Source organism: Agelaius phoeniceus, chromosome 4 (genome assembly GCF_051311805.1).
Source record: "Agelaius phoeniceus isolate bAgePho1 chromosome 4, bAgePho1.hap1, whole genome shotgun sequence".
Taxonomy (NCBI): Eukaryota; Metazoa; Chordata; class Aves; order Passeriformes; family Icteridae; genus Agelaius; species Agelaius phoeniceus.
In genome coordinates, this window is record NC_135268.1 from 48,443,030 (window position 1) to 48,458,648 (window position 15,619).

The 15,619-nt window shown below is 35.0% G+C and overlaps 1 protein-coding gene across 14 annotated transcripts in view; it reads left to right on the top strand.

Annotated features, from left to right (window-relative positions):
• The window catches only part of FRYL (FRY like transcription coactivator), a 163,598-nt gene that overhangs the window by 141,555 nt on the left and 6,424 nt on the right, over positions 1–15,619 (top strand). For all 14 annotated transcript variants that reach the window (XM_054633078.2, XM_077177557.1, XM_077177555.1 and 11 more), the window contains 5 exons: positions 2,042–2,295; positions 4,385–4,592; positions 6,538–6,687; positions 8,976–9,074; positions 13,640–13,708. In XM_054633078.2, coding sequence (XP_054489053.2) covers positions 2,042–2,295; positions 4,385–4,592; positions 6,538–6,687; positions 8,976–9,074; positions 13,640–13,708 — 780 coding nt within the window. The remainder of the gene's footprint in view (positions 1–2,041; positions 2,296–4,384; positions 4,593–6,537; positions 6,688–8,975; positions 9,075–13,639; positions 13,709–15,619) is intronic.

The following is a 15,619-nucleotide window of genomic DNA, read 5'->3' on the forward strand; positions in this document are numbered from 1 at the left end:
GAATGAGCTTGAAAATATGCACATGATTGACTCATCTTGAAATATTTATGAAGCCAGTAAAATGGATTTTATTCTGAATACTTATACTGTACAACTTGTAGCATAGGGCAGTTGTTTTTTCCTGTGCTCCTGTACTTTATTATGAAGCTCTCTCAGCACCAGCATTTCATTGTATACCAACTGTCAGTTATCAAAATTTTTTAATATAAATAAGTATATATCAAAGTTATCTAAGACAATATGGGAAAAACTGAAGCCATTATTCATAAACAGGAGTGTGCTGGTTAGATGAATTGAGTTCCCTGTTTGTCTCATAGGGATGCTGTATTTAAATTAATTGTTTACTTAAATGTATTTGGCTGATTCCCAGAAAAAGCAAAAACGAGGTTTCACATTCCAGTTAAGAATTTACTGTCCATCTGAGAAGAACAATTTTGTTCAAAAATATGTTTTACAGGCTAATGCATAAGAAAGTTTCTGACTAAGATGATTCTCTATTTTACTCGCTTGCACTGTAGATTTGTGAGGGAGTAGTTTAGTAGAAGTAATTTTCCCAAGGTTCTGTGGCATTGGTAACCATATAACTATATAAATCAGCTTTTTAAGATACTTAAGGAATATTCATACTGGGAGTCATGTCCAATGACACACAGAAAATGAAATCAGGAGTCATGGCACTATGAAGATTTAAACTTGGCAGTAAATTTATTATTAATAAGTGTATTTTCAAAAAGTGCATCTCTCATGTGTATATTTACCAGTCATGATCAGTGCAATTCTGGATCCTATGTTAGCACCTGTAACAGAAATGGACCATTGGTTCAACCCAAAGTATTTTGTTGAGGTTTTGTAAAAGTGTCCTGCATTCCCATGTGCCTCAGCTGCTCGGTAGGACAAAATGACTCTTCTGTGAAAAAAAAATCCAGATTTTACTTTAACAAAAGAGGCATAAATGAAGTCACTAGCTGTGTCAAATGTCAGCAGTGTCACATTGAGGAGTACCATAGTCAAAGTGAGATTTGGTAAAATTTACTGTGAAAGAAAATTATGTTTAAAGCTGAATTTTCCTTTCTAATATGTATACAGTTATTTAATGTGTCAGAGGATCTGTTTCAACTGCTGAAAACCATGAAATGATGTTTATGCTTAGAGGCTGTCCAAAGGTTCCTTGACCAGTTTTGGATATGCCAGTAGAGAAAGACCAGCATACAAAGAATGAAAATATGTGGTAATTTGTGTCTTTAGGAAATAGCAAGTGTTATTTTTATTCCACAGAGAAATCCAATATAAAGGTTTCAAATTAATTCATCATAAATTAACTGAATCTTAATTTGTCTGTTCAATATAGTGATGTTAATGAATATAATAATGCTAATGGAGGAATGGAGAAAGGGTTGTTTCAATATTACCTACATGAGTTTAATTATCCTCTCTCTGTAATTGCCTGTTAATGAAAGCCTGCATTTAGAGATTCAGGGTAAAACCCTTGAAAGATGCCCATATTAGTAGTAATGGCAAAATAATAGAAACAGTGGAATGTCCCTTTTCCCCTGTTTATCTATTACACTGTTGCTAAGTAGTTATGCTTTATAAATTTATTAAAATGGAGGGTGGAAAGGAGAAAAAATGTTCTGGTACTTGCTCTAGACTCCAAAGGCAAGCATGAGGCAGTCATTTTGATGCTTACCTAGAAAAGTAAAACATGAAAGTCTTGGGTTTGTTTGATCTCACTAAGTTTGAGGCTGTTTGCATATTTTTCTATCAGTATTCTCTAACAGATTTAATTAAATGTATTTGAGAAATTGTATTTGCTCTACATAAGTCACATTCTAGGATATTAATGTTTACCAGAAGTTATAAACATTACAAATAGGCTGCCTGTCTTTCCCCCGGCAAAACTGTGTGTACAAGCCAAAGACCTGAATAGTTAAAGTAAATATTTGTAAATAATCTTTTATAACTGTTAGATTACCATAATAAAAACTGCTAAGAATACATAGGCCTTGACAGTAACACTAATGAAAGGATGTGTGATTCACAGGAAGGCAGTTCAGCAGTGAGGGATGAACAGATTAGCACTGCTAGTGAAGACACTGGCTCGTACCTACTGCATGAGCAGCAAGAATGTCTGGTCTGTCACGAGTCTCTGGAGCTGGAAGAGACCCCAGAACTGGTAGAGGCAACAGCTCCTGAAAGCTATTCTGAATCTGTCTGTGAAGAGGATGTCACTCTTGCTTTGAAAGAGCTAGATGAGAGATGTGAAGAAGAAGAAGCTGACTTCTCTGGTTTGTCTAGGTAAGATTAATACTGGTTATAAGTAACACAAATTACATGTTATCAGTGCATTATCAAACAGGCTTTTCTATGGTATGGAGATTTCCATTAATCCCATAATACAAAAATATAAAACGATGGTTTGCATATCTGAAATAATGGTTGATCAGTATTGCCTGTTATAGCACCTAAACTCAGTATTTTTTTCAGCAGTTGTTTCTGGTACAAGGAAAACAGTTGTGCAGGAAAATATGAGAATTCTCAAATAAAAGAAATTAGCACTTTTCTTCACCATCAGTACGACAGAAATGTAAACAGTGTAACAGAGAAAAGCTCTTGAACTGCTCTGACTTACAGCAGTACCCAAAGACATGAAAAAAACAGGAGAAAAAGTTGGGTTTTTTTATTCAAAGCTTCTATAACAGTCAGATCAGTTTGTCTTTGAATTTGCTCAAGGGTTATTTTCATTATTAAGGTTCATAAATCTGTATATTTCTAAGATATTTTAAAGTAAAATAACCTTTTTTTTTGTTTAATAAGGAGAGCAAAAATAACTATTGAGAGGAAAAGTTAAAGTTAGTCCTAGCTGGTTGAATCACATTTAAAGTGAAACTCTTAAGTCCCCTGGAAGTAATGGTCTAAGAAGGAAGGAAAAGGAACAAGAAATCCCAAACAAACAACTAAAACCCACAAACCAAAACAAACAAAATCCAAATTGATCATAGGCTTGTTCATATTTAAAATTTGTTCAGAAGTTTAGATTGAATAATAGAGAAACTTGGTATATATAGGAACATAGACTTGACATCTTCTTCCAGAGAGATCTCTTAAGGAGGCTTTTTCAGAAAAGAGGAGACAGGAGACACAAAAGAAGTTGGTTGAGAAGGTTTTACTGGGAGAGACAGAAACTTGTTTCTTGTGATCCCATACTTGACCTACTGCATGTGCCTTGTGAGAATTCAAGGCTAGTACCAGTTAAGAGCAGTTTAGTTCCTCATTTGCTTTGCTACTGAACAATCCCTCAAGGTTTTATTTTATTTACACTAAGCAGGCCAATGAAAAACCCCATAGCTCTAGTCTAAAGAGTGACATTGGTACACTAGTTAGGAAATACATGAAAATATTTTTTGAAGCTTCGCTTACAGATGATAATCATAAGGGATTTGTCTTAGCTTTTGAGCTTTGTGCTACTAAAATGAAGGTATTTAAAACCAGCACCCATACTTCTTGTTTAAGACATGTTTAAGTCTTGTTTAAGTTAAGATGTACTTAGTGCTGTTGTGGATGAGGTAGTTGTCATAGAGAAAAACTGTATGTAATTCAAAAGATTATTTTAATAAACTATCTGTATATTTGGAATCCTCCTCCACATATTTGTGCTGCCTACATACAGTTATACAAGAAGAAATGTCAAAATGTATCATCCCTTGTAATACAGAATGTTTTAGCTTAATCATTATTTTAATGATTGGAAGTAGTAGCATTGATTAATTTATAGTTTGATATTTTTATTGGATGTTTGGTGCCTAATGGAAAGTATGACAGCAGACTGTTCTGTGAACAAAGGCCTGTTAAACTGATTGCCTATAAAAATGAGTGTTTCGATCTATCTCCATTTGCTTCTGTTACTTAAGACAGTTATAAAGCACTATTACATTGCTAAATGAGCTCTTGTGCTTCCCTTAAGGAAGGCTAAAAGTTGTTGCAGATATTGGTGGACCATCTGTTCAGATCAATAAAAATTTGAAGAATGGGATGTTACTTCAGTTATTGGGGGCAAGAAAAAGATGCCTCTTTCTAAGTGGTGTCCATATATATAGTGCTGTATGTACCTATATATAACCTCCAGATAGCTCTTTGTCTCTAGTTCTGTGTAGAACTGACGTGTGGTAGTAAATTTTGGAGAGTATAAGCAATTTTTAATATATTGCAGTAGCAAAAGTTTTTGATTGTTTACTCTTTTCTTGTCTTGTAGTTACCTTAGTTGATCTGTTATTTATTTTACAAAAAGCTATTCTGAATCCAAATTTTTTTTTTCTTGCCAAAATGAAGGTGTTTTCTTCCTAAAAAGTTTGCTGAGGTGGTAATTTCTCTTATTTATTGTTTGTAGCCAAGATGAAGAAGAACAGGATGGTTTCCCAGAAGTGCAGACTTCCCCTCCTCCTTCCCCCTTTCTTTCTGCCATATTGGCAGCTTTCCAGCCAGTGGCGTACGATGATGAAGAGCAAGCCTGGCGCTGCCACGTCAATCAGATGCTGTCAGACACAGATGGATCTTGTGCTGTCTATACATTTCATGTCTTCTCAAGATTGTTTCAGGTCAGTGAATTCTCCGTGTATGATTGCTCATCTGAAATCCTTTCCCCCTACTTCTAAAACTGTTCTTCCCCTTGAAACTGCAAAAGCCACAAGATTATGGTAGCAAGAAGCTTTAGAAAGCAAATTAAAAGCAGACCAGAAAAACACTGCTGAAGTAATTTTACACTGTCATACCCTATTTTTCCATAGGATATCTGCTGTATTCATTGCCTAGGAGTGAATCTGCTCAGAAAATCAACAAAAATTGAGAAAAGCTCAAAAAAATCAGTTCAGTGTTTCTTGCAAGCTCTTAGTCCAGGCTGTGTCCCTTCTTTTATTTTCTGAACATTACCTGGGTTCTGTGATGATTACAGAGTTAATGTCTTTCTCCTGTTTTGTTTTTTTTTTTTTTGTTTGTTCGTTTGGTTTTTTTGTGGGAGTCATTATTATGGGATCACAGCATGACAAACATTAATGAATTTATCTTGCATCTGTCTTGAGAGAAAAAGGTTTCTTTCTGCAGAGAAGTAATTGAAACACCAGGAGATCCACTGGAGGTGGATGTTTCAAATGCCTCTTTTTAACTATATTTACCTCATAGATCTGCTATCCAACACAAAATACCCATGGCTTAATTTTTCTGGCTTCCTTCTCCCTGTATGTAGGGGATGAGATTTTACATTTTAAAAGTAATGCTTCTTTCCAAATTCCTATGGGGTAGAATAAGTATAATTAATTAATTTTACATACAGGCAATGAACCAAATGAGCTAAGGTAATATTCAGGACAAAGTTTTATGGCTCCAGCCCTTTCTTGTATCTCTGATATTAATTTTGCTTGCTGTTTGGAATATCATAATAAATTCCTCAGTGAAAGATGCACACTAGCACATTTTATCCCATGTATGGGCAGTAACTTAGATGTGAAGAATTTATGCTCTGCCTTTCCCACGGAATAATTTGTTTTCACATCTATACCCATTTTCCATTTTATGGTAAACTAATTTCATGGCCAAAGTGCCATGAAATTTCTGTTACAGGTTGTAGATTTTTGTCTCTTGCTTCGTCTAGACATCAGGGATTTGGTTTGCCTGTATTATACCAAAGCTTAGCTGCAGTTGGTTTCCACACATTCATTCATTTCCTGAAAGTGGTAAAATGAGAGCTCATATTCTCTTGTGCTCATTAACGAGGGAGCTGAGGAAGAAGGATGAAACTTAACAGCTGGAAAGTCAGCTGCTCTGCACAATAGCAAACCAATGTTCAAGCATGGGCAAAAAATGTTCCTGAGGAGTTGTTACTGGGTACAGAGGAGGGTTGACATGATCAAGTGATACTTGGGAGGCCTTGTTTGACTGGACCTTTCCATTTTACCTTTTGGCTCCTTCTTCCTGTGTTTAACTTTGCAGCTGTCTGTATAATCTTTATATAGTTTTTTTCTACATGTAACTTCCAGGATTAATGAAATAGTACACTGCAGAACATTGCAGTGTTCCATTAGGCTAAGATGACACTGCATAATCAAACATGATAAACTCAGGACAGATTTTTGAAGAAGGTAGAAATCCTGCAGGTGGCAGTTTTGGACACAGATCGTACTACACAGGTTGCATACTGACTCATAAAACTCTGTAATTTTCTGCACACAAACACTTCAAAATTAATTGAACTATCTGTACTGTGTAAAGGCAAATAGTCATCTACCTATACGAAGGCTAGAGGTCTAGATAGGAAAGGAGTACTTGTCTCTATAGATACTGGCTGGTTTTATTGATTTATTGCATTTTCCAGAGTTGATTTTACATAACTATTCAGAGAAAATTGCATATTAGTTTTTCATTTAATGAAAAAACAAAATGTGATGGATACATGTCAGGATAGAAATTTGCATTGAAATTCTTACCTAAAAAGCCAGAAGAGTAGTAAAACATGATGTAAGATAAATGTTTTTCTGATTTGACTTTTAGACCATTCAAAGAAAGTTTGTATCTATTACAAATGATTCAGTTAGCTTTCTTGGTGAAAGTCTACAGCGCATTGGAACAAAGTTTAAAAGTTCTCTGGAAGTGATGATGTTATGTTCGGAATGTCCAACAGTCTTTGTGGATGCAGAAACGGTAAGAATCTCAAACCTGCATGTTGGAATATCTGTCTGCTTAAACCTTTCATGTTTTAATATGTGGAAAAAAGAAACTCTTTGAAATCAGAAGGGAATTAAAATCTTAAGTGGCCACTGTGTATCATAAACACTGGAAACCACCAGTGAGAAATGCATTTTCTTAAAAAATAGGTTCCAGCTGTAACAGTGAACAGTAGGAAACTTACTGATAGTAGATATCACTTTAATTCCTTTACTACTCTTTACCTTCCCTGCTTGTTCATATTTATTCTGTGTTCTCTGCACAAGTAAGAAAAAGGAAGATTATTTATCTAGCAGCAGCTTTGCCTTTTTCTGTTATATTGTTTTATGTATATATTCAGTGATGCATGGGAAGAACATTCTCCCTACAAATATACAATGAGAAGACTTGGAATTATTTGTTGTCATGCAAGTTGAAATCCTGATTATAATAGATACTAATCCAAGAAGTCAGCTCAGTGTTTAGCAGCAGGCAGAAAAACCCCTGTGCTAGAATTATCAAGAAAGGAGAAAGCAAAACAGGAAACATCACTGAGTTAATGTACATATTCCCAGTATACCTACATCCTGAATTTTGGGGGCAGTTTTGGTCCCTTGCTCTCAGAGCAAAGGTAGTAGTGCTGGAAAAAATTAAAGAAATATCACAACACAAGGATGATGAAATAAGTACACGTAAGATGAGTATGTAGGCTAGGATTTTTAGCCCTTTAGAAGATAAATCTGTCAATCAATGTCTTATCATGGATAAGTGATAGAAAATATTTTCTTTTTGTCTTAATTGATGTTAAGGGTGATCAAATTAAGCTAGCAGTAACTTACAAAACCAAGGTCCTTCATGTGATTCATAAACTGTGAAATGCTGTCACTTTTTATGGTATCTGTTCATGTTTTCAAAAAGCCACTAAAGAAATTCATGGAAGAAGTAGCCCTGGACAGATCCTTTAAATATGCAGAACAACACGTTGACAGAGGCTTTGAAAGCACTCTGGGGCAGGTGGATCACCACGTTTGCCCTTCTTTAAACAACTGCCATTAGACATTGTCAGCTGCAGGGCTGAGGCAGATGGATCTTTGGCCTTAATGTCCTGTGTGAGACACTTCTACTGTCCTGCTTTTTTTCCCTTGCTACTAAGGGGCAACTCTTTCTTAAGCTCTCACTTAAGAATATAAGAATGAAAAAAGCATGATACAGATAGTGCATTTCAAGGGAACCACCTGTAATGTTTTTTGGGTTTACTTATGTCACTTTAAAAGCACTAGAAATTTGCAAAAAAGGAAATTTCTTTAAGATAAGGAGCCTTAAGAAAAGCTACACTAGTGCCTAACTAAAACACCATGTGTATTTTAAAATAAAAAACCAAATCTATATAAACACAAATATAAAAAGGATATAAATTAATATAGCACACAAATATGTACATGTGTACATGGACATACACACCTTAGTGTTGTTACATTGACAAATACTGTATAAATAAATCTTTCCTCTCCAAATAATGAAAATTCAATGAACCTGTTTGTCAGATTAATTCTCACTGATAAAGTACAGAGCTGTTATTGTGTGCAAGGACTGACCAGTGTGAGGGAGGAAGCGTCATGTTAGAGATGTTTATTACAGGAAGTGTCAGAAGAAGGACTAATAAGAAAACCTAAGTGAAAATAAAACTACAGGGAGAAATGGTGCAGAAGAAAGCTGAGGTAGCACTCCCTGAGGGAAAAAGAGATTCTGATACCATATTAAAATAGGCAGTTATTAATAGTAGAAAAGTCTTCAAATATCCAGTGGTTCCTGCTTTGACGAAGTCCTGTTTCTTACAGACTGCAGAAGCTTTTCTGGTAGTATATTTTGTATATTGAGAAGAGCAAGTAACCCTCAGTGGATGCTCCTTAGGTTGCTACAGGAGCAATCCAGCAGCAGTACCTTTCCTTCGTTCTACAGGCTGTTTTATTTACACTAGTTGTATATGTGTATCAAATATTCTTCATTATGAAAAACCTAAAAATTGCTTTGAAATTTCTCTTTCACATGTTAACTAGATACTACTCTTCTTATTTTGGAATTAAAACTATTGTTCACTGATTTAAATGGTAGAGGTACATGTGTGTTAATTCCCTTGCTTGTCACAAATGACATCACCAGCTAATTCTAATTTGTTTTTCCAAATGTGAACATGGGATTCTGTATAATGTAATTTAGATATTAGACTGTATGGGTTATAGTCAGATGTTACATGACTACAGAGTTTGATTGCTTTTATCTTCCAGCTATTGTCTTGTGGCCTGCTAGAAACATTGAAATTCAGTGTTCTAGAGCTCCAAGAACACTTGGATACCTATAATGTCAAAAGAGAGGCAGCAGAACAGGTGAGTCTCTTATATCTCAAGACAACAGTATTAGAACCTACTCATCAAAAAATGTTGCAGGTCCTTATCTCTCATCAAAGGAATCTAAAGGTAAACTGTGGGAAAACACTTCTGAAATAAAATCCTGTTTCCTTTTCTTACTACTATAATTGGAACCTGAGGGGTTTTTTATTAAGTGTAATTCATTTTTGTTGCATGTATTTCTGAAATTGATTTTTAATTATAACACGGCACAAATCCACTAACAGTGGGAAAAGCCCATTCCTAATTTAAAAATATTCAAGTATTTCTAACATGAATATTAATAAATAATGGGGTTTTTAAATTTATGTTCTACTTATTTTATTAGACTAGGGATTCACCTCCAGATTAAGACATTTACTATCTTTCTGGAATGCTAAGTGCATTAACACCCATAATATTCAAGGATCAGATCAATATATTAAAAGGAATCAAGAAAGCAATGCATTTATTGTAATAGAGATACTGACTTGTTTAGCTGAATAATTCTTTATACTTCTTTTTGGTGACTGAATCTCCACTGACAAGTAATGAGGGTTTTACAGCTGTGTCACACAGAGACAAATTTAGGGCTCATCTTACAGCTGGATCTCATTGAGGATGATGTTTCTGTGTTGCTTAGAATAATGCAGTTTACTTTTCAAGGTATATGTTAGTGGTTATATCCTTTTTCCAAAGAAATGCATTTTAGAAGAAATTTAGAAAATTTCTGTAGCAAGGGTCTGTATGTTTGGTTTTGTGAACCTAGGTGTGAATTCCAGAAAGTAAGATACTAACTTCAGAAAACTGACACTGGTAAGATTTGTATTTCAAGAGCCAAAAGAAAACATGGATCTACAATGGGTTTTGCAAATAGAGGGAAAGGGGGAATATATGGGGTTTTTGTTGTAGAGATGATGATTCCTAGGAAGATTGAACATGCTGAATTTTACTGATCTCAGCAGCCTCTGAGGCTGTGACAATGCCAGTATAGGCAAGTTTGAGTAATACAAAACAGAACCAGAATTCAAGCCATGATGATTTGGCAGAGCTTTGGCAGATATTTTGCAGCACAAGTGGCTCTGTGTCTCTTGATCATGCTGAATTTATTAGGAAATTATGGCCTTTGCCGTTCAAAGATTGCTGACAGCTCATCTGTTGAATAGACCAGACATGCACTTTTTTGTGGAAAGGATCTCACAAGAAATGTGGTTTCCTTGAGACCAATGCTAAAGTATGCCACACAGCACTGTTAATGAAGATAAACTCTTGGCAGGATCCAGGCCAGCATTTCTGTTAAGGAGTTGCTGCATTTATTTGCCCTGCTCTGTGGTAATAACAATTTATTTGATCGAATATAATGAGCTACATTTTGCCATGTAGGCTTAATCAGAAACAAGTGCTCATCTAATGACTAAGATAATTTTACTCAATGTAATATTTCTTGTCTGGCAGTCTTCAGTGCAGAATGCTATCAGCACTGCTATGAGAGCATAATGTATTTCATTCCTCCTTTTAGAGAGCAGCCCTGAGGCACAGAGGGTGTAACTGATTTGCCCCATGGTCAGACAGAAAGATTTGTGACAGGGTAAAAAGGGACCAATGTGTGTGGGTGTGATTAGAATGATGACTATCCAAACATGAAGGAATTTTACATCAACTCTCCATTTAGCCTAGTTTATCACAGCAATAACCAATGATATTGTTTTGTTGATTTGTCAAAATATAACAAATTAAAATTACATCCCTTTCAGATGGCAACTAATTCACTAAAGGTATTGTTATTTAATTTTGCACTGCCACATTTCATATCGATATAAACCCATGCTGGATATTAGGAACTTCTTTGTATTTTATTTTACTAGGTAAACAAATACAAATACATCAATTTGATGGCCTCTGTCATTATATCATGGTGAAGGAATTGTTTTTTCTGTCAAAAAAACAATTTTTCTGTCAAAAAAAGGAAGTCCAGTGACATGTTTCTATGGTCAGCCTGTCTTATGCCACAGATCTGTGAGTGACTGGAGCAGGAAGAAGGTTCACAGGGTTAAAGGAATTGTTCTGAAACAACTGAGAGCATTTTGTCAGGGTTTTATTTTTATTTAATCATTTATAAATAAAAAGGAGTACTGAGAAGGAGGAAACTTTCAGCTTCGACCAGTCATCTCTGACTCTTGATAGTACATCATTTAGACAATTTAGGGCATTATGTAAGTGGTTGTTGAGCATGTTAATTTGGAAGTAGTGACTACTCAAATACTTCACTTTTCTAAAACATTTTAGAAATATTCCTTTAGCTGTTGGCCCTTTTTTTCTAAGGTGTATTTTATATTGAATGTAAACTAAGAATCTTCTAAGCTACATCTTAGATATATGTTTTACTGTCTTCTTACTCTGTCCTCTTAAACAGAGTATAGGGAAAGATTGAACAAGACTTCCTCAAGTAAAATCTGAATTTCTGTTGTTACACACAGCTGTGCTACGTATCCTATTAAATTTGAAAGTATTAAGGCAAAATCCTTAATCAACTTTATGCAGACCCTTGGTTTTTTCATAGAAACACACAGAAAAATGACCAGTAAATGGTTGGGTTACTGTATAATAAAGTAAATAAAAATTAACAGATTTTTGCATGTTAATCTGGTATCCTCTAGAATCAAGCACTGGGAGAATCTGTATGTGAATTTCTTTAATGAAAAACTGTTGTTTAAACTTTATCCTAAAAGACGATGTTTGTCACTCTCAGTGCTGGCATTCACATGAATCAAATTGAAAAAGTAAAAGGCTTGGGCTGCAGTTGCTTGAAACACTTCCCTATACAGCAAGATAAGACAGAAAGGTACCCATAGTATAGGCTGTTCAGCATGTCTGTTTAGGGTGTAATCTGGCAGACCAACCTGTGCTTATGACCAAGACTAACCCCAGACTTCCCTGCCTTATGCTTTCATCCACGCTTTGTAGGAGATGTATGGAGAAGACATGAATTGACACAAAGCAAACACATAAAGAAGGTTATTCTTCACACTGTTCCTAAAGAAAAAAAATCTTTCTACCATGCTGAACATATATTCTGTAAAAATTCTTAACAAATTAATTTTGTCACCTTTTTGGAGCTATTGTTCTATTTTCTTGCAAGACAACTGCTTAGACTTCATGTGTGTATTAGGGACAAAGATACTGAATCAGATAAATGTAATGGAAAATGCAAGTTTATACACACAGCATTCTAGGCACACCCTTTATTCAGACTGGTTCTAAGATTTAAAAAAAGATCTTAAAAAGGGTGGTGCGTGAAAAGAAATACTAGCTTCCCAATTGCTGCTGTTTGTTGCAGTGCAAACCTATTCCATTGTTCCTGATGGAGGCTGGCTGATAAAAAGAAAAATGAGATTTGCTGTGGATGTTGGTATCCATGTCACTAATTGAAACTGACACTGTGATGTTCAGAGAATTCCATTTCTCCTCTTGATGAGCACACTGGCCTAGTTAATTCACTAAGTAACCTTTATTAAATTGAGCGGATGGGAAATCACATTTTTCTTTTTCTTGCATCAGACAAAGGTTAGAAAAAGGTCACCAAGATTCCCTCTGAGATTCAAGATACCAAACACAAGCAGTATGCTAAATTATTCTTCCTTGGATGTATAGAGGCTATTCTTCATTTCAGATTATATTATACACTATATCTCAACAAGATGCATTCCCATTTCAATAATAACCATGGTTGCAGTTGTTGGCACTGTACAGAAAAATTTATCAATGGGGTGATCACGTTGTATTGTCCAAAAAGAACATATTTTATTTTATAAATGCTTTATAGTAACACAGAAATTCATGGGAATGCCAGTACACATGGAGGTTATTTTTTGAGAAATTTGCATGGCTGGTTAAGGGTAGAAAAAGAGACTGCCCAGTGAAATTAATAAACTTATTGTCTGATATAGGAAGTGAAGTTAAGTGCAGCCCTGAGTGGAACCTGCAGGTTTGCATTGTGCAATGCAAGAATACTTTATCTCCTTGGCTTGTATGAACTGGAGGTGATGCTAAACTCCCACTGGAGAATTTGGGTTTTTTCATTCCATCCTGTAAACCTGCACTTACACAGGAGAGCTCTATTTCCTTCTGTTTCTTAAGTAGTCCCAAGAAATGTAACAGGATTATTCTCTTAAGGGGAATGAGAATTAATATGAATTAGTTCTATATTTTTAAGGCTGATAAATCACATTAGTGTAAAACTTGTGCAGAAAGTAAAGAAAGGGATATTTCTGCTTCCACCCTCTCATACATTTTCCTGTAACGGTATCAATTCAATCATGGGTTAGTATTTATGCTGAAGTGTACTATCTCCATCTTGGGTAATGAAGGCCACCGGAAATAAAAGTTACAAAGTGATCTATCAGAGTGGATGTCATCACTGCAAACATTGGTAAACAATTAATTTCATAGCACAATTTCTTACGTTATCCAAGAATGTACAAGACAAAGTGTCTTAAACAGTTTTAGCACAGTCTTCAGTTTGCTGTGTCAGAAGATGATCAATCTTGTTTATATTTATTTTGCAGTGGCTAGAAGACTGCAAAAGGACATTTGGTACTGATGATGGTATTCATGGGACTAACACAGATGCCCAGGTAAGTATGTCATTTGTGAGTCTCAGGATATGAGACTAAAAATTATCTTTATTGCACAAAAAATTCAATATTTGTAGAGATATTAAAAATGTATAAAAAGCTTTTCATTTCAGTTATCATCCTATCTTTTGGAAACTCATGAAGTGGCAATAAAAATGGGTCTTCTTAATAAAAGCTGGCAATCCGTTTTGGGTTCTAGATTTAATAACGCTGAGTAGATAAGCAGACTAGATACCATCTGTGTACCCGCAAGTCTGCTTTTCTCCTGCTGTTTCTAGAAGGAAAAAAGATTAAAATTCTGGCTATATGCTCAGATATATTGTCTACTCAAAAACTTAGAACTACGTAAGAGCTTTCTGGAGCCAGTATTTGAGTGAGAAGTAACAGGGAGTAAAGTAGCAGTATAGCAAAAAGCTCATTAAACACTTCTGTCAAAATATCATCTAACAATAGGTTAAGTAACCATTAATATTAGTTGAATATTTTGTATATATTTGCATGGCACTCATCCATGTTTAATATTACTAATTGCTATAATAAGTGATAGCTTTTCCCAAAATGGACTAGGACTGAGGTTGTTTTTTTTTTTAAATAGAATAGCTACATAATATTGATACAGTAAAAAAAGCAAATCCAAAACCCAACATTAGTAGGTACAAGAGGTCTGCCATCTGAAGTACTGTGGTAAGGACAGTGAAAGATGTAAGAAAAAACTGCAGGTAGCAGATGAACTTAACCCTTTCACAATCACAGTTTGACAAAAATCTCAAATCCAGGCTGAAAAAGGAGGAATTTTATTTCTTTTATTCAGTTGAACCATTCATTGATGCACTTGGTCAGGTTTCTGCTGCTGAAGATGTAGTCTTCACCAACAGAAATGTTTACTGTATCTTTGGACTATTTCTTCTTTTATAGAGTTTTCTTTTGTTGTTCTTCATATATATACACATATGTGTTTGGGGCTTTTTAATGCAATCACAAAATGTACCTGCATTTTTACAGTAGTAAAATGTGATACTATATGTTAATTTTTATACTGCATTGAAGTTGCACATTAAAAAAAAAATCAAGTGAATAAGCTTAGGTAATACAAAACTGGCAAAATAATTTGCTACTATTTGCAAGGACTTTTTATCTTGCCTATGAACACATGCTTTAGTATATTTTACATTAAATATACATCTTTGCATACTGACTGGTATATTTTTAGAAATAGATAACATTTACTATTACAATACAGTAAATGCTGTATATATATTAATTAAAAAGCAGCATTTATGTGTTTCAGTCCATACTTGTAATTTTGTTTACATACACCAAGAAATTGTTCTAACATTTAGTTGTTAGAACAGAACCATTCTGACCATGAAGGTAAATGTTACTGTTCCTACTGTGTAGTTGGAGAAACCAAGAAATGGAAGACAAATAACATGCAGGCTTTCAGATAGCTTGTACAGAGAAAATCCATGATTCCTTGGCAAGGCAGTTTGGCCTATTCTTCCCCATTTCTGTAGGGTTTGAGGATGGCCTCTGAATCACACTGATTATTATTTGTGGGGACGTGTTTTGATTTTGATTTTTAATCCACCCTGCAAGGGTGGCATGCTGGTAATTCTTCAAAAGTCCTTGTAAATGGAGTGTGGGGCTGCTAAGTCTGAGCAGTCAACCAGTTAATGCTAAAAATGTGTAAGTGTTGTCTTGCTCAGAAAAACAGATATTTTTCATTCACTAACACAAATAAGATTTTCTTACTAATTTTTGGCACTGTGGTCCATACAGCTAAGGAATAGCGAGAGTAATTCTGTTCCAGCTTGTGCATTGCCAGCAGACTTGCAAGTAAATCTAATTATTCAGTTCTTGCTATTAGTACATCTAAGCCTGAAAGAATGCATCTGGACTCTGGCTTGACTG